At 47.0% G+C, this 26,152-nt stretch overlaps 1 protein-coding gene across 1 annotated transcript in view; it reads right to left on the reverse strand.

Annotated features, from left to right (window-relative positions):
* ZNF618 (zinc finger protein 618) overlaps nucleotides 1-26,152 on the reverse strand; it is an 89,914-nt gene that overhangs the window by 55,153 nt on the left and 8,609 nt on the right. The window contains exons 3-6 of the mRNA XM_059829028.1: nucleotides 16,205-16,461; nucleotides 12,245-12,340; nucleotides 9,436-9,513; nucleotides 1,462-1,500 (exon numbers count right to left, since the gene is read on the reverse strand). Coding sequence (XP_059685011.1) covers nucleotides 1,462-1,500; nucleotides 9,436-9,513; nucleotides 12,245-12,340; nucleotides 16,205-16,461 — 470 coding nt within the window. The remainder of the gene's footprint in view (nucleotides 1-1,461; nucleotides 1,501-9,435; nucleotides 9,514-12,244; nucleotides 12,341-16,204; nucleotides 16,462-26,152) is intronic.

Consider the following 26,152-nt stretch of genomic DNA (forward strand, 5'->3'; position numbering starts at 1 on the left):
CTCAGAACTGAGGATCTTCATCCCCCGCCTGCAGTGAAGTCCGTCCTGCTTCCTTCTGCAGACAGAAAGCCAAGACTCCCCCATGCTAACCCAACTCTTCACCTCTCACAGAACGGGCCTGAAGAAACAGCAGTTCAAAAAAGATGGCATGGCTGAACTTTTTAATTATTTTTCTTTACTATTTATCTAATATTTTTATACCCACCCAGGGTAAGTTTGGTGCTTCTAAGCTGCCCTCTGTAACTACCATGGCTGGTAACTTACCTTTCCAGTGGAACCTGTGGTTCTCGCCTAACATGATCATAGCAAAATCCAGGTCGGCAGAGACCTCAGGAGGTCTCTGGTCTGACCTCCTGCTCAAAGCAAGGTCTGCTCTGAGCTCAGACCTGGTTACTCGTGACTTTATCCAGGCTGGTCTTGTAAACCTCCAAGGATGCATGAGACACAACCTTTCTGGACAACCTGCTCCGCAGCACGGGGAAAAGCTTTACCTTCAACACACCCTCAACCTCTCTTCTTTCCACTTGATGCCCATTATCTGTCATTCTCCCACTACTGTGAACTGCCTGGCTCCATCTTCCCGATCACTCCCTCACCGGGGCCGTCAGGCTGCCACCAGGTCCCCTGATGCCACCTCTTCCCCTGGTGCACAGGCCCCGCTGCCTCAGCCCCTCCTCACCTCGGCAGCCCAGGGGCCTGTGCTGAACCCGCTCCGGTTCATCAACGTCCTTCCTCAGGCCAGGGACACCACCCCCCACCCCCAAATTTTAGGCTGAAGGTTTATAAATCCTACAAGCCTTGATCACACTAGAGAGGCTGGCAGCACCCAGCGTCTCCCCTGGGGGGGCTGAGGCAGGGCTGAGGCAGGGCTGAGGCAGGAAGGCGGCAGGAGCTCTGCTCATGGCCGCCCCCCCGTCTCCTCACACCGCCCAGCTCCCGGAGGCGCCACGGCCGAGCCCGCCCAGCGGCGGGTACCGCGCTCCCCTCACAACGGGAGGACGACGACAAACGCCTGCAGCGGGCTCCGCTGCCGCCCCTCTCCCCGCGGAGGCCGTGCCGTGAGGCGGCCGCCCCGCCAGCTCTGTCCCGGCGGCTCCCGCCCACCGCCGCCGCCGCCGCCGCCGCCATCTCCGCGGCGCGGGCCGCCCTCTGCCGGCCGCGCCGCCGCGCCGCAGCCCCGGCCTGCGGGGAAAGGCCCCGCCGGCCCCTCGGCCTCCTGCCCCGCCTCCTCAAACCGCCCGCCGCCCCCGCTCCCCGCACCGGGCGCCGCCCCGCCACATCCCCCGGCGCTGCGGCCGCACCAGCCCCCGAGGGGGCAAGGGGTGCCGGGGAGCTGCGGTCAGCGAGGCTGGCCGTGCCCCCGAGGGGAGAGCGCCCGCAAAAGGGCCCTGCGCACCGCGGTGCTCGCACACGCCAGGCCCCGGTCCCCCCTTACGCACCCACAGCGCCGTGAGTACTTACTGCCTTGTGAGGCTCCTTCACCTGAGGCAGCTTCAGTGTCTGCAAAGAGAAAGAGCTGCACTTAGATCTGACGGCCGACTCTGCCCCACGCCCCACAGCGCGGGGCTGCGCCTCGGCCGTCCCCGGCGCCTCGCTCGCTCACTCTCCTCCGGCCGCAGCTCTTCTCCGCCGCGGCACCCCGCCATCGCGGCCCGCGACGCCCAGCCGAGAGCACCTCTCCGGAGCGGCTGCCTCTGTGAAAGGCGCGGGCTCCCTCGGCGGGACGGCGGCTGCTGACACTGCGGGCTGTGAAAGGCCGGTGGCCCTTACCAGGGGTGGGCTGCGGGGCCGAACCAGCCACCTCAAGGGCTGTTTGTTAACGCAGCTGCCTGCTGTCCTTAGGAAGAGCCCCCAAAACTGGGGCTCTCGTTTTCTGAGTTGTTGCAGGGGCCTGGTTTCAAAATGGGATGGCTAGAAGGGACAGCCCTACCCCGGCCCTGCACAGAGGGAGCCTACTCTGAGGAGCTTCAGGGAGCCCCAAGGCGGCTTTGGTGAGGCGCAGGGTGTGCGAGACTGCCCACCAGCGTGGCTCGGCCACCCTGCTTTCCCCCTGCAGCTCTGCCCAGGGAAAGCCCCAGCCACCACCCCTCCTCTCGCCTCAGGCCGGCTTGTGTTGTGTCTCCAGGCAGAGCAGCCCTGGCTGAAGTGTGCACAGACTGGACTGACACACCCTAAAGGTCCCACTGTCATTAATGGAGCTCATGACAACGAGTTTTGTAATTTCTACTGAAGGTTTGTTGAAATCGCTCATGCGCTTAATTCCTGGGCAAGTGCTGTCAACCCAGGAAAGCAAACAGTGAACACTGCACCCAGCTCAGCCTTCCATGGGAGACAGCACAGCCTGCTCCACTGCCATGCTTCCCCTTCGCCGACACCGATGGCAAAGCCTCTACAAGAGATGGGCCACCAGAATCCCCCCCGGGGCTACTCTATCCTGGTCTTAATGAAGGCACATGTGAAAAGATGGGAGAAAAAGCTCCCTCCACTGTAACACGTGAGACCGCAAGAAGCACACAGCAAGGATCACGTTCAAGCCCTAAATGAATGCAACGGGCAAAGCTGCGAGCTGGAAAACAAAACCCAACGTTACAAGTCAAGGATCATAAATGATTAGGATTTCCAAGCCATTTCGAAGTGTTTCATATTCATCCTAAATTGCATATACTGTATGTCACATTATCTAATAACATAACTACGTTTCAAAATATTCCGTATGTCTCTTGGAATCACACTCGCATTGCTCTGAAAACCACAGCTGCGGAATGTCACAGCATTTTTGAATTTAAAATTTGCAACCTTAAGTAATGAACACTGTTTGCATTTATTTTCCTTATTTCTTAAAAATAATAAAAACAAATGATTGTGGGTTTTTGAATTTGTACATTTCTACTTGATTAACCTGCCTGATTAGATCACTTTTCTAGGCAACAATATTAATTTGGCACAACTTCATAAACTGAGGGGCCAGATGAGAAACCCTCAAGCATCATATGCAAAACCTCGACAGTCAAACCCTTGTATTTTTCCACAGCTGCTACTTCTTTGAATTACCACCTATCACTCAAGGAAAAAGCTAGCTGTGGCACAATGGAGTTCTGCAAAATACTGTCCTGGCATTCACAGACAACGGCATAAATAAACCATAAAAGATATGTACTATCCATGCACCAGGCCATTTTTGTCATTTAAATAGCTTTAAAAAGTACTTTAGTCAAACTTAACAAGAATCAAGCAACACATAAAGGTTTAAGGAGCAGCCATTTCTGAACTGTTACGAAATGTTATTACTCTTAGTCATAAGACAGACTAAAGTCGTAATGAATTAAAAAAAAAAAAAAAACAACTAAAAATCCCCGAACAGCCCACTCTAAATCACCTTTGGGCTGAGACCAAGTAATTACAGCTTTAAAACAAAAGACCAATTTCTGAGAAAGTTGCAAAAGCAAGTAAGAGTAGGGAAGTCAGCAGGAAAGATGGAAAATAAGCAAGTTCCACAACTGCTGTTCCCCAGGGCTCAGTATTGGGGCCGGTTCTGTTTAATACCTTCATCAATGATATGGACAAGGGGATTGAGTGCACCCTCAGCAAGTTCGCAGATGACCCCAAGTTGGGTGGGTGTCCTGATCTGCTGGAGGGTCAGAAGGCTCTGCAGAGGGATCTGGACAGGCTGGATCGATGGGCCGAGGCCAACTGTATGAGGTTCAACCGAGTCCTGCACTTGGGTCACAACAACCCCATGCAACGCTACAGGCTTGGGGACGAGTGGCTGGAAACCTGCCCCGCAGAAAAGGACCTGGGGGTGCTGGTCACAGCCGGCTGAAGATGAGCCAGCAGTGTGCCCGGGTGGCCAAGAAGGCCAACGGCATCCTGGCCTGTATCAGAAATGGTGTGGGCAGCAGGAGCAGGGAGGTGATTGTGCCCCTGTACTCGGTGCTGGTGAGGCTGCACCTCGAATGCTGTGTTCAGTTTTGGGCCCCTCACTACAAGAAGGACATTGAGGTGCTGGAGCGTGTCCAGAGAAGGGCGACGGAGCTGGTGAGGGGTCTGGAGCACAAGTCTGATGAGGAGCGGCTGAGGGAGCTGGGGGTGTTCAGTCTGGAGAAGAGGAGGCTGAGGGGAGACCTCATCGCTCTCTGCAACTGCCTGAAAGGGGGTTGTGGGGAGGTGGGAGTTGGTCTCTTCTCCCAAGTGACGAGTAACAGGACAAGAGGAAATGGCCTCAAGTTGTGCCCAGGGAGGTTTAGATTGGATATTGCGAAAAATTTCTTCACTGAAAGGGTTGTCAGGCATTGGAAGAGGCTGCCCAGGGAGGTGGTGGAGTCACCATCCCTGGAGGTATGTGTGGATGAGGCACTTAGGGACATGGTTTAGTGGTGGACTTGGCAGTGTTAGGTTTAAGGTTGGACTTGATGATCTTCAAGGTCTTTTCCAACCTAAACAATTCTATGATTCTATGATTCTGTGATTCTAAGTTAACTCCTGTGTCTCATGTAACTTTCTGCATCTCCCATAAAAATCAGCTGCAGACTGGGAAATGCACAGAGTAAAAAATGAATGCTTGGGATGCAGCACAGAGGGGAAAGGACCCCCCAAAATCCTATGATTTTTCAGTAGCAGATAATCATACAAATGAAACACAACTTTCTTCAGCTCAGAAACACCATCTCTCTTCAGGAATGGGTATTTCACTATTAATTTTCAACTTCTCACCTCAAAATCATTTCAGTCACAGAACTGCTCCAACTCAGACTCCAAAAATGTGCACTTTGGAAAAACACGTTTTTCCATATTCACAGTTTGAACGAGTCATCTTCCTTTTCGTATTTTTGGAATCGAGCAGAACCCATTCTTGGAAAGTATTAATACAAAACTTTAAAAGCTTTGAGAAGTTTTTTAACAATTGGTTAAACTAGAAACTTCGCCTGAAGAAAACAATCTTACTTTAGTGCATTCACCCCTATTCTGAGGATGGTAAATCAGCCCCTTGGTTGGCACACCCATGTGGGAAGGTAATGGAGAGCTGATCGGTTCACAGGGAGGCAATGCAGCAACTAAATAATGTAAATAAATAATAAGGAAAAACAACTTGAGCAAAATCATCGTTCAGCCCAGAAAAGCTTATCTGGAAGCAGAGAACTTCCACCAATTATTAGAACAGAGCGATATATCCTGCGAGGGTTAAACTTGAGTCTTGCTATTTTCTTTCATTTGCTTTCTGAAGAATTCTCCTTTGGGTAAAAATCGTCCTTGCTTGGCCTCAGCCCAGAGGTTTTCAAATTTACTTTTTGAAAGTCTAATAAAGTAATTTCAGCCATTTTTTTTGAGTTATCTAAAAGTGAAATAATTTTCCTGACTCAAAACATGCAGATGTTTTGCTGCTCGTGTTGCTCAAATACAACCCAACTGTACAAAACAAAACTTTCTCGCTGACTAATTCCTGAAGGGAATCCAAACCTTTTAATGACTTGAAAAACCCCACACAGCTAAACCAAAAGTACTGTAAGCAACACATTTTTAAGGCCTGGGTTGCATGTAGGCGAAGCGGTAACGTTTGTCAGCGCCGATCGCTGGGACAGAGCCTTCCATCGGCACCAGGAATGTGCAGCCTTTCTGCTCCGGCTGAACTCCAGCAGCTCTGCAGGAGGAAGGAGCCGCGATCCTGCAGGGCTGCACAACAGCTCACAAAGGAGCCTTTCAGCTCGACAACATAACTTTTTTTGTTGAGTTTCTTTTTTATTTTATTTGTGCGTTTCGGGGAGGCGAAGGGGAAGGAACGCAACCTTTTCATTTCTTCCTCGATACAACGTAGTGAGTAAATTTCTTACCTACGTTTCTGATTCTTTGCAGAACCCTTTACACGGGGTTTTCCGTGCCTGCATCTCGGCTTTCAGAGCAAAGCAGAAAGGGAGCTTGCCCCTGCGAGGCAGCACGTCTTGAACAAGAGCTGCCTCAACCCTTTGCGCTTGCAAACTGCCAGGAGATCAAATGCTCCCTGAAATTCTCCAGCCCATGCTGAGCACCACAGGGAAAGCTCAAGAAACTAAGAAAATGCCCCATTTTCCAAAAAGAAACCATTCCTGAAGGCAGCAAGAAAAAAAAATCAGCCGAAACAACACAGGTCACCTCCAACACAGCTTCTCTACCGAGAAGGAGGCAGATGCAGTTATAAAAAAAAATCTAGGAAATTTCTCCCAAAAATTATCATTACAAAGAAAAAAGTGATGTTGCCAGTGGGAAAGTCTTAATGTGGAACTGAACAGCTCAAAGGATGAGAAGAAATTTAAGTTCTGCATAGGGCAAAACAAGTGACTGATAAGTAAGGACCGACTGCAAGAGCAGAGAGGGCAACAGACCTCCCACCCACACTGGCCGTGAGCTGCAAGCCCCAGGCTCCCCTGCTATAGCTCCAAACTGGACACCGAGATGTACAAAAACCAGCTTAGAAATAACCCAATTCAAAGCAAGGAGAACTTGGGACCTCCAAACCTCCCATCCCAGGGACAGAAGTTGGGTCACTGAATGATGACAGCAGGGCTAGTGAGACCGATGGTTTTTTCAGTTGTTTTGCCCCAAAGGTCCAAACCAGATCACCATAATTACTATCTGCTGTCCCATGGGCTGAACCTTCTGCATCATCAGCTCTGTGCATCTGCAGGACCAACCCACAGCTTGGCCAAGGACCATTAGTGACACAGAAATCACACAAGAAAGCAAAAAGCAGAGGGCTATTCAAGGGGAAGGAGTATATCCTTCAGCAAATCACAAAAAGCAGGTATTTCTGCTTGAATGCCCAAAAAGCCCTGGAAGAAAGCACCTGAAGAGAAGAAAAAGGGGCCTGAGTTTCCTCTAGCTACTCTGATGCTGCGCTGTCGAGTTTACCCAGGATCAGTCAAACCTTCAGGGAAAGGTAGATGTTACGTGACTGATGGGTGGCCCAGAACTCGGGGAAACCACGGCTGATGCTCGGAAAATGCATCAGGCAAAGAGGGAATGCCAGGTCCTGCCACTGCAATACAGCTCCTTCCTTGCCCAGCCAAAAAGAAATGACTAAAAGATCCAGGATCTGAGTTTCTGGCAGCTGATAATTGCACGTAATAGGCCAAGGGAGCTCAATTTTCAGTGCTTCGAGGAGAGCAGACCTAGGAGAGCTGGCTTGCCAGTGCCTTGGGGTTTTATGCAAGACACAGACTGAAGATACACAGGGAGAACATGCAAAGTGCATAATCACATCCTCAATGTATGTGTAACCACCAAGTTATCTCACGTTCGTTATGATGGTGCAGTACCAGCCACTTCTATATGAAACCTTAGATACGCGTGGCAATAAAAGCATCTTTCACAAAAATTCCTTTCAGTCCTGCAATCTTATGCTATTTCCACCACTGTTACTGGTACAGTTCCATGTATGATTCTCACTGGATAATATCACACCGGGCTTTCCTCCATATAATCCTTTCTTTTTTTTCCCTATACATTACACGCACATTCAATGGCACGTTATTTCTCTGCAGACAGGTACACTTCCTGACTGCTTTAACTGCCAGCTCAGGTTCTGTTTCTGGGAGAATCACATTTACAGAGTTGCATCGAGTTTCAGTATGATTTCTTGTTGAGGAGTGCATGAATAAATATCTCATTTTCATTTTTATTGTCTTAAGGCAATTCAAATGCACTTTAAATGTTACTACTACGTGCATCAATTTACAGCAACACAAACCAACATTTTCTAAGTTTCATATATATAAATTGTGCTTCTCCATCACTGATGTGAAAATTACTAATCAATTACCACATTCAAAATTTTGAAAATTTCCATCTTCTATAGCTACATATAAAAAAGGCTTTGGAAGCAAAAGGTAAAGTCATGTCTCCACTGAGTTCATGACAAAACTATTGATACCAATTGTACGTGCGTATGTTGATGCATCCGACCATTTAATATACAGCTTGATTTCATGATCAAAGGATAAATATATGTATAAATGCAAATCAGTTGGATCACACACCAGGAGGTGACCTCATACTAATATAGCTCCTAAAATACCAGCTGAATGAAGGATCCCATAGTGCTTGGGGAAGAGAAGTAAAAAAAGCAATCCTTGTCCCAAATCTAAATACTGCAATTATTATTGCAAAAGTATTGCAATGCTGTGATGCAATAGTAAAGCATTCTGCATGTCAGCAAATAACTGCTGCTCACTATTATTTTAGGGCTTTTTTTTCTTAAACTGCAGAGTGAAGCTACTTTGTAGTTACATTTAAAGGACTTTTAGGAATTTTGTTGGTATTTAGAAAGCAATACCAGCATCAAAAAACAATTCTGCATGTATCTAAGGATACAGACGAAGCTCTGTGATGTTGAATGGCACACAAGAAATATGCAACCATGCAATTAAAGGATGTATTATGAGACTGTGAAAATCTCTTTGAGAAGTTAAGGATGCATGTTCCTTTTCCAGCTGTGCATTTGCTGACTTCTGGGAGTTTACACTTTTAAAATTTAATATTGCATTAGCCTTTATTATTCCTGGATTTTCAAACTTTTCACTGGGAGTTTCCTTTATGCTCCTTCAGACATTCCAGTCAATCGTTTTACTGAAGACCACGTGCGCTGATACTGCTACTCACAACTGAGGAGCTAAAGCAGATGCTCCTACAAGTCTGACACACAGACTTCAGTGCTCAACTCAGGTGAAAGAAAAGAAAACCCCTGAAAGGCTCATGAGCTAGTTTCAGGCCCCTGTTGTTGTTATTTCAGATACGTATTTCTCCAAATTATACAAACTACGCCAACTGTACAAAACACCAAGCAAAACTTCCACGTTTCTGCAATTAAGCAACATCAAATTGGCCAGACACATAGAAAATTCAAATAAAGTCACTCCTGACTAAGCACGAGATATTTCATACAAACAATAGGTTTGGGAAGTGACCTCAGCTGACAGCAGGGATACGGGGCTGAGTTCAACTATCGTTTTGATTTTAACATAAAAATACAGCAGTATAGCAATGCCAACATCTGACTTGATATCCTCCCATCCTGACTTTACAGGGATGGACTAAAACACCCAGCTGGGCACCTCGGGGAGATGCCTACCGCTGCGGCGGTAACTACACTGCGGGCATGTGGCACCTGCCAGGAGAAACGTGGTGATTTGCAGCTCTCCCAACACAGAGCAATGTCCCCAGAGAGCCCCGTGCAGCTAACACAGCACCCAACGCAAGAGCCGCTCCTCACCTCAGGAGAAATACTGCTGGAGTAGAGAGCCACAAAGCTTAGCCAGCCCCAAAATTTATGCTATGAATGGGCTGCCCAAAAGAATCATTACTGATGAACAGAGAAGCAGCGAGCAATCTTCAAGACCTTCCCCAAAATATTCCCTGAGCCTAAATGTTACCCCAGGATTCCCAAAGATTTGAGCAGGAGTGAGATACCTCTGTGCGCTCGCACGTGGGTCTGGAAACAGTTGTAATACTTGTATTTCTTCCCACATATTCCACACTCGTAAGACCCTGAAAAACAAGACGGAAAAGTATACATCACCATATTAAATCAGGAAAAACAGCCTCACCACATACTTATCCATAAACTGGGGACAAAAGAATGCAGTTCGCAGCAAAGTAATTTCTGGAAGCTTCATGGAGATAAATGCAGGAAATCGCTATCCCAGACTCAATTCTTTTTTCAGCCTTGTTTAAGATACCTTGGCATCCTACCCTGAACTTACATTTTCAGTATATCTTTTTAACTTTGCTAACATGAAAGGGCCACTCTCAAAATAGCCTGACTTATAATTTTATAATGATGACTAATATTTCCTATGGACAGAAATAACCTTGAATTACTTTTCAGTAAGTTCCTAGTATATGGGAAAAAAAGCTTTTCAACTGAAAAAAGAAGGCAATATGTTATCTGAGGCAAGGAGTTTTCAAAATTTCTCAAGAAATGCACAATGTACAAATTTCTCAAGAAACCCACAGAGATTTGGTAAATATCCACCCAGAGGAAACCAAATAGATACAAATAGAACTTTTGACCTTTTTAAGGAAAAGCACATGACCACAGTAGTCTCTCTTCTCAATTTGTGTCTCTTAATTCCAGAAAACACACATCTGCAAACAGTCATTTCAAATGGAACCAGAGAAACAGAGCTGCGAGAAGCATTTGTAATGATGAAATTATGCAATGAATTTAGCCTCTTCTGTTTATTGGAGAGGCAGACAGCAATTTCCTTAGGTTTCTTGTTTAAGTTGATTCAACCTTTTTCTTCCCCACTCCAACCTGGGTGAACAGGCTATAAATTCACCTTTCAAGCTCTCGCTTGCAAAGTGTATCGTATTTCTCAGCTGTCCATCAGCAGCTAAGTAACTGTGATCCTACCTGTGCTCTTCGGTAGGGCGAGAGCAGCACTTACTGGAAGAGGAGGTGGGAGAAAGAAGGGCTGAATATTATTTTGTGTGAACGCAGCATTTCATTTCCATGGACACTTCCTCACGCAACCTTGAGACAATCTTTTCCTGACCATGCAAAACAGTACAACTCAGGGACAAGCCACAAACAAGAACAAAACATTCACACACACATCCAAATAAATATTCCCAAACATCATTTTACAGCAATACTTACCCAGCGCTACTCAAAGTGAGCTCTTTCCAGGAACAAAACCAACCGTGTTTTTTGAACACGCTATACCCATGTTCTTTTTTTCCCTTCCCATGCCCTATTGCTTACAGCTTGGGAAGAAAACAACCCTCCTTCCAGTTCGTAACAGCGCTGAATTCCCTGTCCTTCATTGTTAGCATCACTTGGGACTGTCTTTTGAGCTTGGGAGGCTACTTTGTCATTGATGCTGAAAGAGGCAATTTGCTACAGTCCAATACACAAGAGTACACATCTGAAAAAATACTCTAAAATACTGATTATTATAGTCAGTTGACTATGTCTGATCTGCTCCATAGCCTTTTAATTATCGTAGCTAGTTGTATTTTATATATAGATATATATACATGGGACAGTCATCACCCGTGGTCACTCCACACAGGCTTTTCTAAGTGAAATCCTGGATATCAGGAAGTCGGCAGCATGCGCCAGCCCTCTTTTTCCATGCTCAAGGACTGATTATATTCATCGCCAACCTCCAAACTTCTTTCCTGAAAACTATTCCAGCTGGAGCCCCAAAGCAGCATCGCCAGAAGACGAGCACACTCGCCATCCCTTGGCCCTACCAACCACTAACCCTGTGCAACAGCTGAGACTTAGCTGTACCACCAGCAAAATGCGACTGACGCCCACCCCATACCCTGAAACAGCGCTGCGTGCACACAGAGCACTGGGAAAACAGATAAAAAACAGTGAGGGACTCTAAGTTGAATTTTTTTTCCCATTTTTCTTGTATTTCCCCCTTCCTCTGGAGATGGTCTATAGCACATAAATGCAATTTGGTTATGTAGAAGTTTTTCAAGAAGAATATAACCTGTACAAGTAACTGTCTAGTGCCTTCCCTCCCCAATACGAAACCAAACCAGTGCTGCAGCTCTCACATGAGGGGCTGTGCCTGGAAAGCAAGGGCAGGAGCTGAAGGCAGGAGATGGACGGGCACGTCTCACGGCCAGTGCTTTTGTGCGGATGTCCTGAAGCACCCTGGTCTCAAACGCAACCCGGGGAAAGGCTGGAGTCATCTTCTGCAAGGGGGGTATCTCTACCCACCTCCTACGCGCGGACAGTAGAGCACTGCCCCAGGAGGACAGAGAGTTTGTGGAGGGTGTAAGGGAGGTGCATTAGAGATCTAAAGCCCTGCAGGCACCAAGACAACTCAACAGCCACAACTGTGTACTCAGCACACCACAATGTGGGGGGCAGAAGCATGGACCCTCATATTAGAGAAAGGAGGAATGACTTGCCACAATAAATGTGTTATTAGAGTGGAGGAAACATGAAGTGGAACAAAAAAAGACATCGCTATGTGTTAAGGCCTTACGAAGAACATGCCCGTGTTGCCTTGGACACTGCCACTGTGGTCATGTTTTATCTCAGACTTTGTCCACATCAGGATGTGTCATGCAGGTTAAAGCTGTTTGGAGTAGGAGGGGAGATGGGGAAGGTTTTTGGTTAGTTGGTGCATTCAGTTTTGCCAGGCTTTTCCTGAGCCTCGCAGTTGGAATTTGGGCAACACACCCATTGCATCCAGAGCTTTCCCTTGCTCCCTGATCCCTGGTTAGACTTTCACACCCTTCCATCACATACCGGACGTGTATCTCAATGCATGGTCAAAAATCCAGGTCCCTGAATATCGATTTCGTGTATATCCAACAGGAGAGCCACGTTCCACTGCTTTTCCATCTAAATTGTGCAAAAAAAACAAACCAGAAAAGAGCCCTTACTTAAAGTGGATGCATTTCCGAAGAATAATGACGGCTGAAGCCTATTAAAAATTTCCAAGACCCATCTGTCCCTGTGCCTTGGTAACAAGATGTCAGAGGTCACACAGAGTTTCTTAAGGCTTCTGCAGCACTATTTTATTTGATATAACTAGGGAGAATCCAAAGTGCTCTTGAATTACGTGTGCTGAGCAGCTCAGCAACTGAGACATCAGCATCACGGCATGAATCAAGCATGTGCATGTAAGATTGATAGTCTCAGAGCAGAAGGATTCACTCTTCACTTTGTCTCAGAAACATTTCTGATTTAATGCATTACTTGAAAAATCCTCTCCAAAGTGTTTCTCGTAAAGCAGGGACCACATTGAGAGCTTAAATAGTTCTGTATAAAAATTCTCCTGATCAACTCACAGATAAGTCAGTCCTCCAAAACACAAATACTGACCTGATGGTATTCCCAACATTAGAAAATGATCCACGCCAGCCAAATAGTCTCTCCCCCTCTCTCTTTGATTTACAACGCAAGTGCCATTTTCTTTTCCTCTCCTTTCTAGATAGCTTCATGGTGGACTCCTCAGCCCTTCTGCCCCCACACCCCTGCCCTGAGAAATGTTAGTGTGTTGGAGCTCTTCAAATGACCCTGGTTCAAGGCCAGCACATGAAGCTAGCGCGAAAAAAGAAAAAAAGAATGGGAAAAATTGCATCTCAGAGCTGTGCAGGGTGAGAAATGCACCACCGACGAGGCGGGGAGACCCAGCGGTACCGTGGGGGGTACAGGTCCGTGGATGGGGAGGAGCGCGGGATCCGCAGCGGCAGTTATCAGACCGAACCCGAAACCGCTCCGTTGGCTTTCTTTGCTCGGGATGCCCGAAGGAGGACCCCACAGGGCTTGCAAGACTTCTTGCAGAAAAGCAGATGAAAGGGAAATGGTCCAAACCCACGAACATCAGCACCGGCTCTTCAGCTGAGGGACCGCAGCCGCTGCCACCACCCATCCCACTTCGCTGCATCCGATTTCAGCCACCGCAGGGTTTGGGCTGCTCCAAGCAGATGGAAACAGAGTCTGGAGTAGTCCAAAGTGCAGGGAGAGACATGTGAACGTGTAACCAAACAGGAGGCGGCACACACAAGGCCTAATTTGATGAAAACACTACAAGCGAATAGCAGCAACAGAACTGGGAGTCCCTGTTATAAATCGCTCCAAGTAACAACTGAAAATATAAGCACGCTCCTGCAAGAGATATGTGACTCAGAGAAGAGACATAAATCTTCTAATGCAAATTTCAGCCAAGTCCTGAAGCTGAGCCCTGCAGGAAAGCTGTCTGTCACTTGGAGCCACGTGTGCCTGGAAGCCGTCAGCACCGTGGCCCCGGCTCAGACAACACATCCCTCATTTAACTGACCGTCCCCAGCACACCATGAAAGGAGAGACAGTCTGCAGGTCGGCATTTCCATGCGAAGGACAGGGATTCATTTACTCCCGATTCACCACTTCATCCTGCATCATCAATTGCTGTAAAAAATAACCATTTTTGACACCTCCAATCTCAGTTTCCCTGATGAAGGCGAATAAAATCCTACCAAAGCCTTGCCTTTTTGCACAGCTGAAGTGTTTTAGATACAGGGCTACCAGACCACATCACGAGATCGGCTTCAGGGAGAAAAACTCCTGGAAGTACCAGTGAACAGCAGCAGAGAGCACGATGCTTTTGCTCCGGAGGCAGGAGGCACCGGCATCCTCAGCCGTTCGCAATCTTGGGCTGTTCCAGAGCAGCAGCCGATATCGCCAGCGAAGCAGCATGCACGGGACGTTTCTTGTGCGAGTTACACAGATGTCTGCAGCGATGGAAATAGTGCCCGTCTGTGGTTTCTGCGGGGGACGGAGGGGACCAGAAGAATTGACTGGGAGCCAGTTGAAGAAACCACAAGGAACTGATATCTGGGCACCACGGTCGGTCCACACAGAGCACAGTATTTGGTGGCCAAACAGAAAAGTTATTCAGAGCCACCTCCCCAACAAACAAGAGTTATGTGAATGGTGGATGAATAGGGGCACTTACAGGGCTCTTTGCACAAAGGAATCGGCCACCAACTGCCAATCGCCTCAGGACCAAGTTGCCTTTAAAGAAACCCAGCACGAGGCTATAAAATAACAAGTATGATGCACGTTTCATTTGAAAAGGCCCTTCCAGATAGAAGTTCTCCAGTTTACTTTCTACAGCTTTCAACCACCACTTGTTAACCAGTAAATAACTCTCTGTCCCTCTCCCCATGGTGCCTGTATGTTCAATAGTGTCTCCCCTCACCCCCGCCTGTCCCCATCGCTCTCCCTAGGTACAATATGTTGGTGTACATCCATGTTAGCCAACAGCAAAACCCACTCCCCACTTTGCACAACAATATAGTCAACCTTAGCTAGAAACCACTGTTCTCAGGGGACATCACCTGCAGAGCAGCTGCTGCTGCCCAGCCAGAAGCCATGGGGAGAAGGGGGTCCTACATGGCAGACATCCAATCTGCAGATGCTTTCATCAAGGGCTGGTGACCATGGCTGAAGGAGAAGGTCCTATTGCTTCCTATCAATGGTCATATCTCCACCCTTCCTTCCCAGGGCACCAGGGACACCTCTGCATTTCAGAGTTGCCCATGCAGTGATCAACCTCTCAAGAGCTGTGGGCGCACAAAAAGTCTGAATATACACAGAATATTTCCTCCAAATTGTAAGATCTTTAAGCTGGAAACAGTTATGGACTTCTTAGGCTTTCCCTAGATGTTCTGACCCTGCATAAAGAGCAGTGACCTCCCACCCTGCCATTCTCAGTGGCTGTCCTACTGGGGAAGGGAGGACAGGCAGGACAGCGATGCTCCTAATACAGTCACCAGCTGATGACACCCTCCGGGATTTCTTTCCGACAGCATGGACAATGATCAAGCAAAAAACAAGAGAAAATCTAACATCAATACCTCTTTTCTCTCCCCCTGCAAGACAAACCAATCCCAACAGTAGTGCTGGGCAGCTCAAATTAGCATTCTCCTGAGTCCCTTGAAGGAAACATGGTCCAACCGCCCTTTCTTCTTAATATCAGCAACTGCCTTTGGCTCTCAAAAGTCACTGCTGGGATCTACTCTGTGTCAGAACCAACAGGGGAGTCCCTTTAGCAAGAGCAGTGCCTCTCCAGGATCCTGCAGAAAGCCCTTCCCCTGGAGCGGGAGGGGAGGACAGTCTGATATTCACATTAGAAAAAGAAAAATCTTCTTGTCATCACCGCTCGAGGTGGGGTGGGAATAGGAAGCACTGTTTGGAAGTGGCACACCACAGCCAAAAGTCAAAATTATTCCCACAACGTTACTAGTGATCAAAACAACAAACAGCTACCTGTAAAACCCGGGTTTGAGCTAAATCTAATTATTCACAGAAAGCAGCCACTTTTCCCAAAGCAACTTGCCTCAAACCATTTCAACTTTTTCTCAGGCTTTCATCCTGATTGCCTCCTCATCTATGCCCAACATGCCTACCACCAGCCCTGGGTTCGCCATGAATTTCGCACATGACTGATGGGCAAGTCATTTAACACGTCAAAAGAAAGTAATAAGCTTTCTCTTACAGTTACCCTGATCTTGGTTCAGTCTTTAAGGGTGACAAGATACAAACAGACAGCAAAAGTTAAGGAAGATCAATAATCCGGAGCCAGGACCTTGAGATTGATGTCCACCTTGGCTCGGCTCTGCCGGAAGGAGCATGAACAGCTCTCCGGAGCTTCGTTCCTCTTCCCAACACCATGGATTTAGGGAACCGAACAATGGGGTGCGTTATCCCACAGCTTACCGAGCGTCTGCTGGTTGCGGACCCCACCTATGACCACGCAGATCTCCGCCGGCACATCTCCCGGCCCATCTTTTATGTTCTTCTTGGAATCTTTGGTGTCATCCTGCCAGATCACCTCTTCGATATAGTCATCTGGTACCTCTGTTTTCACCTTCACCTCAGTCATCATTCCAGCCTCTTCACTGGGTGAGGACTGAGATGTCACCGAATCGGAGCCCTCCGCTTTCGGGCTCCGCGGGCTTCTCTTCAAACACTCCCTGAATGGGGGGAAAAAGAGGAGAAAATGTGAATTCTTATGGTCAAGCGCTCACTTTCTCATCACTAGGACATAACTAAAGGTACTTTCTTTTAATGCAATTTATTTAAAATAATTATGGATAGGTATGCATGCCTGTCATATATGGTAAGTAATTAAAATTTAACCAGACCAAAGTAATAAAACCATTTGCTAGTAATGAAAATAACCTTAATCATCACAAACAATAGTAGCAGTCATAAACAGGCTGGACCACTAACCAAGAGCACAGAATTGCCCCCGGTTCCTAGAAGGCCAGGAGCACAACTCCAGCAGTCCTGACATCAGGTATTATGCCAAGACTAGTCCATACACGCAAAAGAAAAGCCGTATCCTCCTGACATTTTTAATTCAGAGCTATCTCCACCCTTGTGCACTCCTCCATGCGTTAATCTACCATTGCATCCTCTCTTTTAACCCTTCAAAGCAACCTAACATCCTACAGTATCCATATGGCCTTATTTAACATATACAGTGACGATCAAAGGGGATCATCCGTAGTATAATAGTATTTAGGGAGACTATTACGTTATGGGCAGATACAAGTATCAGAGATGACAGAGAAAGCGTGATGGGAACGGCAGAAGGAAAAAGGAGGTGTCCAGTGTATTTAGAAACAGATTAAGGAAATAGTATGTGTATTCATCTTGGAAAGAGAAAGCTGGAAATTCATGGGAGAAATCAATCTAAATAAATATATATTCAAAACCCCTTAAGAAAATGAAGAAAACTGGACACCGCAAAGCTGTAAAGCAACATCAACAAGTGCTATGGTGGCAAAAGGCAGAGGGAGTTTCAGCATGCCAGACGAGGACCAGGTAATAAGCCAGTGTAGCTCCTTTTCCAAATGCACCATCCCACCACTCATTATGGGCTCCCTGTTTTTAATACTGGTTATTAATAAATTCCAACATGCAATGCAAAGATAAAATAATTGCTGGTTCAGTCTGTGCAGAAATCAGAAGAACTAAATATATAATATCTTAGACTACCCAGAAACAGAGATTTTACAGACTGTGACATATTTAGAGTCATATAAACACTGGGAACAGTCAAAGGTGTTTGAAAACGTTTTTAGCAGAAGTAATAGGCAAAATAAAGTGAAAAACAGGCTGAACTTACGGATGAGAGTCATTAGACCATGCAATAGCAAAAGCGAAAGAAATCCCATTGCTTGGAACATCATAGAAAGTCAGAACAAAGTTTGAATTAAAATGTTAGAAAATTAACACCTGCAATGGCTTCTGATACGGGTTATGGAGCTGGCAGAGAAATCAAAATGCTGCAACTGAAGGCAAAAGTGCCCAGGGGGTAATCCTGGGAGGATGGAGATGAGAGGAGCAGATGAATGAAGTGAACAATCTTCTGCAATAATTACTGCACAACCTCCTACACGGACATGTAGTTGCTATTTCAAAATGGGTCAGTCACATCGTATCACCAGATATTTTATTATTCATCCCTTCATTCTCATTACGGAATGAAATGTACAATTAATAGCTCCTAAACAGAGAGAATTAGCCTTGACTTGCCTCCCCACTCATTCCCATCCTCCTCACACATACTCCCCCATATCCCCCACCCCCATGGTCCCAAAATCAAATAGGGCTTTTACAAGTGAGAGAGATGAATTAAGACAGAGAAAATGTGGTTGAAAACTGGACGATCTTTATGGTAATATTATTCGATGTCCAAAAGTTCCATCAATATCACCCGAGCGCTGCATGGCTCAGCACTCGTTCCAAAGCCAAGGGAAAGGGAGCAGCCAGGAGCACAAGTACAAAACACTCAGCAATCAGAAAAGGGTGGGAGTAATTGCAAATCAATCAAACCGAGAAGGTGTGAAATGCAAAACACTGATAAAGGCAGCAAAAGCCACAGGGTGGGGGGGAAAAACATCCCTCCCTCAGTGAGGACAGTGGAGGAAGATCAACATCGAACCAGTACGGTTCCCGCTGGTAGGCAGATAGGTGAAAGCAGTCAGTGAAAGCCGGCTTTGCACCTGAAGTGAAGGCAAAATGCCTCAGTTATAGATGGTACAGCAATGTGTGCTTGCCAATCCTGGACAAAACAACATAAAAATCAATGCAGGAGCCAAGTGATGTGGAATTAAAAGCTAATACAGCTAGCAGTGAGGCTAAGGATACGGCTTGCTGAGGAGATTGTAAATTGGGTAAGAATATAAGAGACCTTCTCATGGCACCTGGCTTTGCATCTTGTCACATTCGGATATAAACCAAATTGGCAGTACATGGCATGAAGTGAGCAATGGGCCATGTGCTGCAAGGCAAAATGCTGTCCTCAATGTGTATTGCTCCTAAGTAGAGGTATTTCCACAGGGCTCCTGAAATGGTTGATGTGGGATAGATTTATTAATGCTCTGGAATTAAATTTAACATCACTGTTGCTAAAAATTACACGTGACCCATGGAGGGGTGGAGAGCAATGACTGTGGAAGTGACACCAGCACCATCGGATCCATCGTTCCGTAAGCTGGCTCTGCCCAAGCCGAGCAGTTGTAGGGTGGTCAAACATGTCCAGGACCATGGGTGCACCCACAAACAGCACCCACATGCTCAGCTGTGATCGCAGAGGCAGGTCACGCTGCAGCCACACAGAGCCACACTCTGACCTAAAGGACTAACGCAATTTTCGGATACACGTGCCTGAGATCGAAAAAGGAGGTAATTTTCTCCCTGTAGGAAGTCCCAGTGTGCTGCAGATGGACTGAGCGCCCTCGTTTTTAAAAGGTGATTAGAAAAGCTGGAGGAGGTTCAAAAAAGAGGCACTGAAATGGTTTGAGACTGAGAAAAGATACTTTATGACTTTACGAGACCAAACACCTTCAATCCATTTCTCATGCCAAAAGGAAGACTGAGAGATCATTTGATTGCAGCATATTATTATCTTCATGGGGAGAAAATACTGTCTTTCCTTAATTTGGCAGGGAAGAGTAGAATACAAGCTCATTGCTGGAAGCTGGAACCAGTTGAAATGAGGCATAAAATATTAGCACGGATGGTGGTCCACTGGAACAACCATTTTCCAAAGGATGTGCTTTCCAAGTCTTCAAACCCAGAGTATCGGTATCTGGCGGGCCCTGGGTTACTGGGCTCCGTACAGATGTGCACTGGCCAGACTTGGTGGCCTGAAGCTGTAGGAATATATAAATTATTAGACCAGACCAATGGACCCTCAAAAACTTTGCTCTTCACACTCACTGACTTTCTGGATCCGTCTCTGCTGAGAAAGTAACTGCCCAGCTGGGCTGTCTGCTTGTAGGTGGGACCTAAAACTGCAAAAACTAATTGAAAGCAATACTATTCCTCTGATATTGCCCCGTAAGATCTAAGCCTCAGCAGGTACTTGGTGTACAGAAGGACACCAGCCCAAAATATTTTAGCAACTGTCTTCTGCATGATTTCATAGTACAGAAGCCCTGACAGGAGCCTGCAGATCCTCTCAAAAATAAAATAAGCAAACCTATAAAAAACATAGCACCACTGGATTTTTAGAATTTTACAACAAACAGAGACTTTCTGTCTTCTGATGCTTTCTAGGAGAGAAGAAAGCTGCAGCCAGCAGACGTACCCAGGAAAGAGCTCCAAGGTGGTGAAAAGGGAATAAATTATAAAGATCAAGAATTTTTTTCAGATGATATGTATCTATGAAAATAAAAATACATAATATATAAATGTGTGCATTTGTATACGTACACACACACATATATGTACGTATACGTATAAGAAGGGCTGATACTTGTGTCTCTGGCAGCATCCCCTTGTCGTACCCCACTCCTACCCCTTTCTGCCACCGCAGCCCCAGGACGCCCATTCTCTGCTGACACCCTGAGGTGCCGGTGTTTTATTGCATGAGCCAGATCCTGTTTCACAGGGCCCCGGCATCTGGGCTGCGCGAGCCAAAATGTAGGAAACACCATCCCTGAACACAAGCTTTGCTGTTGACCTGCACCAGGCTGGAATCAGTCCCACACCACCTGAGAGCAGTTTTAGCTACCTTTTTCATGGCCATTGCTGTTTTGCTTAAGAAGGAAGAGCTGTGTTCTTATGTCACTCTTACTATTTCCTATCTTGCAGAGATTTTCTAGCCACTGGCTGATGTCAAGCTTTAGCCAAACTTCAACTGCAGACTCTCTCCAGCTCAATGTCCAGAGAAACATTATGGCCTTGCGGAATACCTTAAAATAAGCATAATCAACCAAAACACAGTCCCAGCCCTCCTTCCCTTTCCTCTGGATTTGCTACGCAGGGGACAGAGGAGCCAGAAGACTGGGATTACTTCATATGATGCATGAGAGGAACATCACCAGCTGCTGATAACAGCAGGTGAAGGTGATGGAACCCTCCTACCTTCTGTGCACATGGAGAGTATCTTCTTCATCTCTGTCCTTACAGCCTCCAAAGCACTGTTGGACGGACAAAACAGGAGAACTTGTCCGAAGACTACCAAACGAGATCCTGACAGGCGATGGGATCGACTCTTACCGGCCTCTTGCTAGCAGTGACAGAGAGAGCAGTGCTCAACAGCACAACATTGCAGTCATCATCACTTGCACGGTGGACTGTCCAGTGATGGTTCAATCTCTCATTCTGTTTGGACACCATGACCAAAGCATGAAGGTGGGTCCCCTTCCAGGCCAGGAGGCACAGGGCTGACAGAGAGCTGCTGCTGCAGATGGCGATACACCCAACGGCGCAGCACTGAAACCCCTGGGAGCAGATCTGAGCTCTCAGAAAGCTCACTCGGTGTCTCCGTTGGGGGCTACAGAGCTTTGGAGAGAAGAAGGTGGCAGCAATTGCGGGAGACAGCTCTCCTAGCAAGAACTAGCATCACTTCCTTCTGGTCCCACGTGAAATCCAGTTAGTGCTCCTGGGACTAGAGCAAAACTAGGATCAGTCCAGGCTTCTGGGGTCTGAAACTCAGTTTCCCAGTTTGCTGAGGTGATGCTGTGCCGCCCTGGGTATAATTGTCCCCAGGGTGCAGGAGGGAGCTGGGCTGAAGGAACAATCCTCATGGGACAGCAGAGTTTGAAGCCTCCTGGTTTGGCTGGGGAAACAGTACCAACACCATGCAGCAAAACAGGAAAGAAAAGGGAATTATGGACACTGGAAAACTTCAGACTGGATGGAGAGGGGTACATGCACAGCCATAGCAGAACCAGGTTTCACTTAGAAGACAGCATTCACCACAGTCTCCATCAAGCATGGCATCAAGCCAGGAGGGAACACACGCGCTGACCCAAGAGAGGTGACCCAGTAAAGCATCATTTCTTTACCAGCCCTTTGGTCCTTGGATGTTACATCCCTTGCAAGCCTGTGACGCTGCACTTGGTTGGTGGTGTGCCAAAGTTTGCCTCCCCTGCTTCTGAGCAGCTGGAACAGCCTCCAGTTAGAGATGAGGATAAAGCAGCAGCAGATACAGAACATATTTCTTCTCCAGAAATTCCCTGAGAGCCACTGTGACAGAGAACATGCTGCCTGGTGGAGGGAAGAAATCTGGCCCCAGCACCACCATGTCCAGAGCTGGTTCTGCCATTCCTCTCCTGCTTGCAGCACCGCCGGAGCTGATGCACAACTGCCAGAAAGGTGTCAAAAAGAGGATGAGTAAGAATAGGAGTGAATTTTCAGTTCTGCAGATCCCAAGGCTGGAAGCAAGTCTTACTGGTTTTGGGAGGGGGCACACACGGAGGACTACACAGCTTCCAGGACATCAGCTAAGTCAAATATTGGTACTTGGTCCTGGAAGTAGAAGTACTCCCCAACGAACTGCGAGGTGATCACGTCTCTGAGCGCTGTGACTGGGAGGCACTGAGCTCACACAGTGCTAACAGAGAGACCAGCCCCATCTTCTGAATTCCTGCGGGGCACTGCTGGGTAACACACTGGTACCAGTGAGGTGGTCAGAGCCTCCACTTGGTGGAGACAGCAGCGCACAAGAACTAAGGGAGAACCTACCATGAGTCAGACCCCACCCCTGGGTACCTGCAGCCATCCCTCTCCTGGTGGCTCTGAACACAGTCCCCAGCCTCGTGCCATCACTTTTCTGGGTGAAACAATGCAATTTTACAGTGTTTAAGTGTGGCCTTCCAGCGGTCAGCTGCAGTTCCCTCTGCAGGTCCAACCTGCATGTAACATCCATGGCCTGATGTTCTCTGGGAAGAGTAAGTTCTTCAAACAAAGCACTGTTTGCATAGAATAAAAACTGCTCAGAGAAATCAGCCCAGAGATTAGCAGAGTGCACAGGCACAGCTGGCTTAGACCCTACCTCCTTCCAAGGAGCGCATCTAACTTCTTCTCCATGTCTTTGAGCTTTCCTGGGGAACACCAACCTCTTTTACTGTTTAATGTCTTGTTCTTACTGAGCTGTGGAGCTTGGCAATCCAAGAGGCTCTTCCTTGCCAAGGAGAGGAGGCAGAAGCCTTGGGATCACACACTGCTCACACCGTCACCCAATGGTGTGCCTGGTTGCTCCTACAGGTGAGGTACTCTTTCACTTTCTAGAACAGACCCTATGGATTTTAAAGATTAAAGAGGCAAACAAACATTGCACTTGCATGTATCACTCCTCTGACTAAGTAGGCCACATAGCCAATTACTGTATTACCAGCTCTGCCATCTCACAATGCTCATTTCAACATTGCTGCCTGCTTTGATCATCAGACTTTCATCTTCCGATGACGTTACGGCCACTTTCATGTCAAATACAAGCATGTGAAGGCAAAAGAGATTTAAGGAGGCCTTGATGAAGACTCATCGTGGGCAACTGGAAACATAGGGGTAAAAATGGGTTCCCAGACCCATTTAAGTACAGTTTCCCTTGGTCCTACACCCATGATAGTTCATGAAGTCTGAGGCTTTAGCACAGCCAGATGATGCAACAAGAAAATAAGGACAAACGACCACGCAAGAAGTACAATTTCGATCATAAAGCTGAATAGTCCGGATGATGCCTCACCGGCATCAATGCAAGGAGCAACGCAAGGGCAATGCAAGGAGCTCTCCCAGATGGAAGCACAGAAAAGGCAATGGCTGACTGTTTGCACCGGTCTGCTCTGCATGGTACCACTCTACCCAGGAAGCTAGCGGCCCCCTTTCCAGCCAGTCTCCCGTGGAAGAAGGAAAGGAGGAGAAGGGGGTACAAACCGAAGAGCTGCAATGTGGTGCCATTTTCACCTTTGGAGAGCATTTCTTTCTGGCTGTGCTAAGCGGAACCGGCAATGACTGAAAGCAAATGGGGCCCGTCAGATGCTGCAGCCAAAAGAAACTCGCATTTGCAGTTTGCTTTTTCTGATCTGGAGTAGCATTCTCATAAATAATGAAAATGACTAAAAGCTACTTAAAAAACACACACTCCTCCCTTATGAAAGAATGAGAAAAAACCCCAATTATAAAAGGACATTTCTTCCAGCTAGGAATAATTTGTCATGTAATTCTCTGAAGACAGCAACAGAAACATGCATGCTCTGTGCTCCCTTTTGAGTGATCTGTGATTGCATATGTACTCAGATGGCTTCTAATGAGGCTATTTTTACAGCACACATCCTGCTGCGCTTTTGGGGAGGGGCAAAGTGAGATCAGTGGAGAATCAGTCTTCAACGTCAGCTCCTGTGTTTCTTCTCCTCAAAAGGAGAGGAAAAGGAAATAAATGTGGAGGAGGACATACCGCTCTGAATCAACACCTACAAACAAAGCTCTTCTGCCCCAGCAGCAAACGTGGAGCATCTTCAGTTTTTTCCTGGACACCACTCAAGCTGGAAGAACCAGAGACACATCACTAATGCCTTCATGATATCGATGACGGTGATACCCAACTCCCTCTTGGCAGAGCATGCTGTGTGCCCGTTTACACTACTGAAACACACTCTTGTAGGGTCCTTAGTATGCTCTTCTGGTCTGCAGGACCAAAGAGGTTCAGAAGAGTGCAGTAACGAGGACCATGCAGTGGACACCTGAAGGAACATGCTCTGGAGAGCCCACCAGGACAATATCATCAGTATGATGTTACAACTGGTCTTCTTGAAAGTGATGTGCAGTTGGCTCCTCCCATGCCAAATCAAAAGGCCTCAGCTGTCAGAAAGAAAAGGAAGCAAAAAAGGCGGGGGGGGGGGGTCGCACCTGAAACTGGGTTCAGTTTGCAGATGTCTGGCACGGTTTTAAAAGAACCAGAAGGTTCCTGCCACAACTGGAGCTATGGGAAATGGAATAGACAGAACAGATATAAATGAACTCCTGTTTTACATGGAGATGATGAAAGCAGAGATAGAAAAAGAAAGACGTAAACTTAAAATTTGCTTGTCTGATAAATTATTTGAGGTGGCCTTCCTGTCCCCATAACTCTCATTTGCCCCCTGGGGCAGCTCAGGTGCATGGGCACCATGCTTTACACCAGGAGGAGGGAGGTGGAGCGGTCAGGAAGCAGAGGAACCGCCCGGTGTCCTTCATCAGGGACATCTCTTTTGCAGACATTACCAGGCAAAAAGGCTCTCAAGTTCAGGGTTAAAAGAGAAAAAAGACGGGAGCTATTTTTTCCAGCGTTACAGCTGAGTGCTTTGCTTCCAGTCTCCGTGCCTCCTGCTTCAGCTTTCAGATGTTCCCTCACAGACTTGAAAGCCAAAGAGACCGACCTACTCATCCAACCCAACCTCCTGTGTCACAGCTCACAGAGCCATTTCTCTCTCAAAACTACATCTGCAGCTTGAGCCAGAGTCTTGATTTTGATGCATAAAGTGCTGGAGTAACCAACCCATTTCTGGGTCCCACCTCTGAGTAATTATTTTCCAAAACAGGCACAGTACTTCCAGCATGGATCGCTCCCTCTGGCTGATTTGCTGGAAAAAGAGATCCTATTGTTGGGAATCACTCCTCCATAGGAGGAACAACCTCTTCTGCTGCCTCTTGAATGAAACAAAGCAAACACTTCCTTAATGTATACTGATACATACTAAAATACACCTTCTAATTCTTGACTCTTTCCACAAGCATTTGGGAACCTGTCCATGCTTCGAAGCACAGGTACTGGAGCAGGACAAGGTATGCCAGCAGCACTCTTAATAACACACACGGTGGGCAACACATGCTGATGCATGTGACTGAAACCCAAATTTTCTCTTGGTCACAGAGTTGTATAAAGAGTTCCTGGACACTCACGTACTACCAGATTTCAGATCTCTTCACAATTACCATTTTCCAAGATGTCATTGTATTCTCAAAGTGTGGGTTTAACCTCTGAAAGCAAACGTTATAGGAAAAACCTGTTCACTCATTCTCTGAAGTTTTATTTTAGGCAATGGGAACTCCTTCATCCATCAGCGGTAGAGGATTGAAGACTTGCTGAAGAACAGAAAAAAAGAAAAAGCTGGCCAGAGCTTCAGGACATCTTCCACGTGCAACATGCTCATGTGAACCTCATGCTTCAAGGACTTCAAGGTCACTGCTACGTTGCAAGCGTAACTTCAAATCTCTCGACTTGTTTTGTCCATGGTCCTATAGACTGTATCCTTGGTTGATTGGTTGGTTTTCTTCACAAGGCTGGTGGACCCACCCTTTGCCATACATGACTTTCTTGAACACACTGATCACTTATAAACTTACCAAAATAAGCTGAAGCTAACCAGGATGAAGTTTCAACTCTCG

This window comes from Gavia stellata, chromosome 24 (genome assembly GCF_030936135.1).
Source record: "Gavia stellata isolate bGavSte3 chromosome 24, bGavSte3.hap2, whole genome shotgun sequence".
NCBI lineage: Eukaryota > Metazoa > Chordata > Aves > Gaviiformes > Gaviidae > Gavia > Gavia stellata.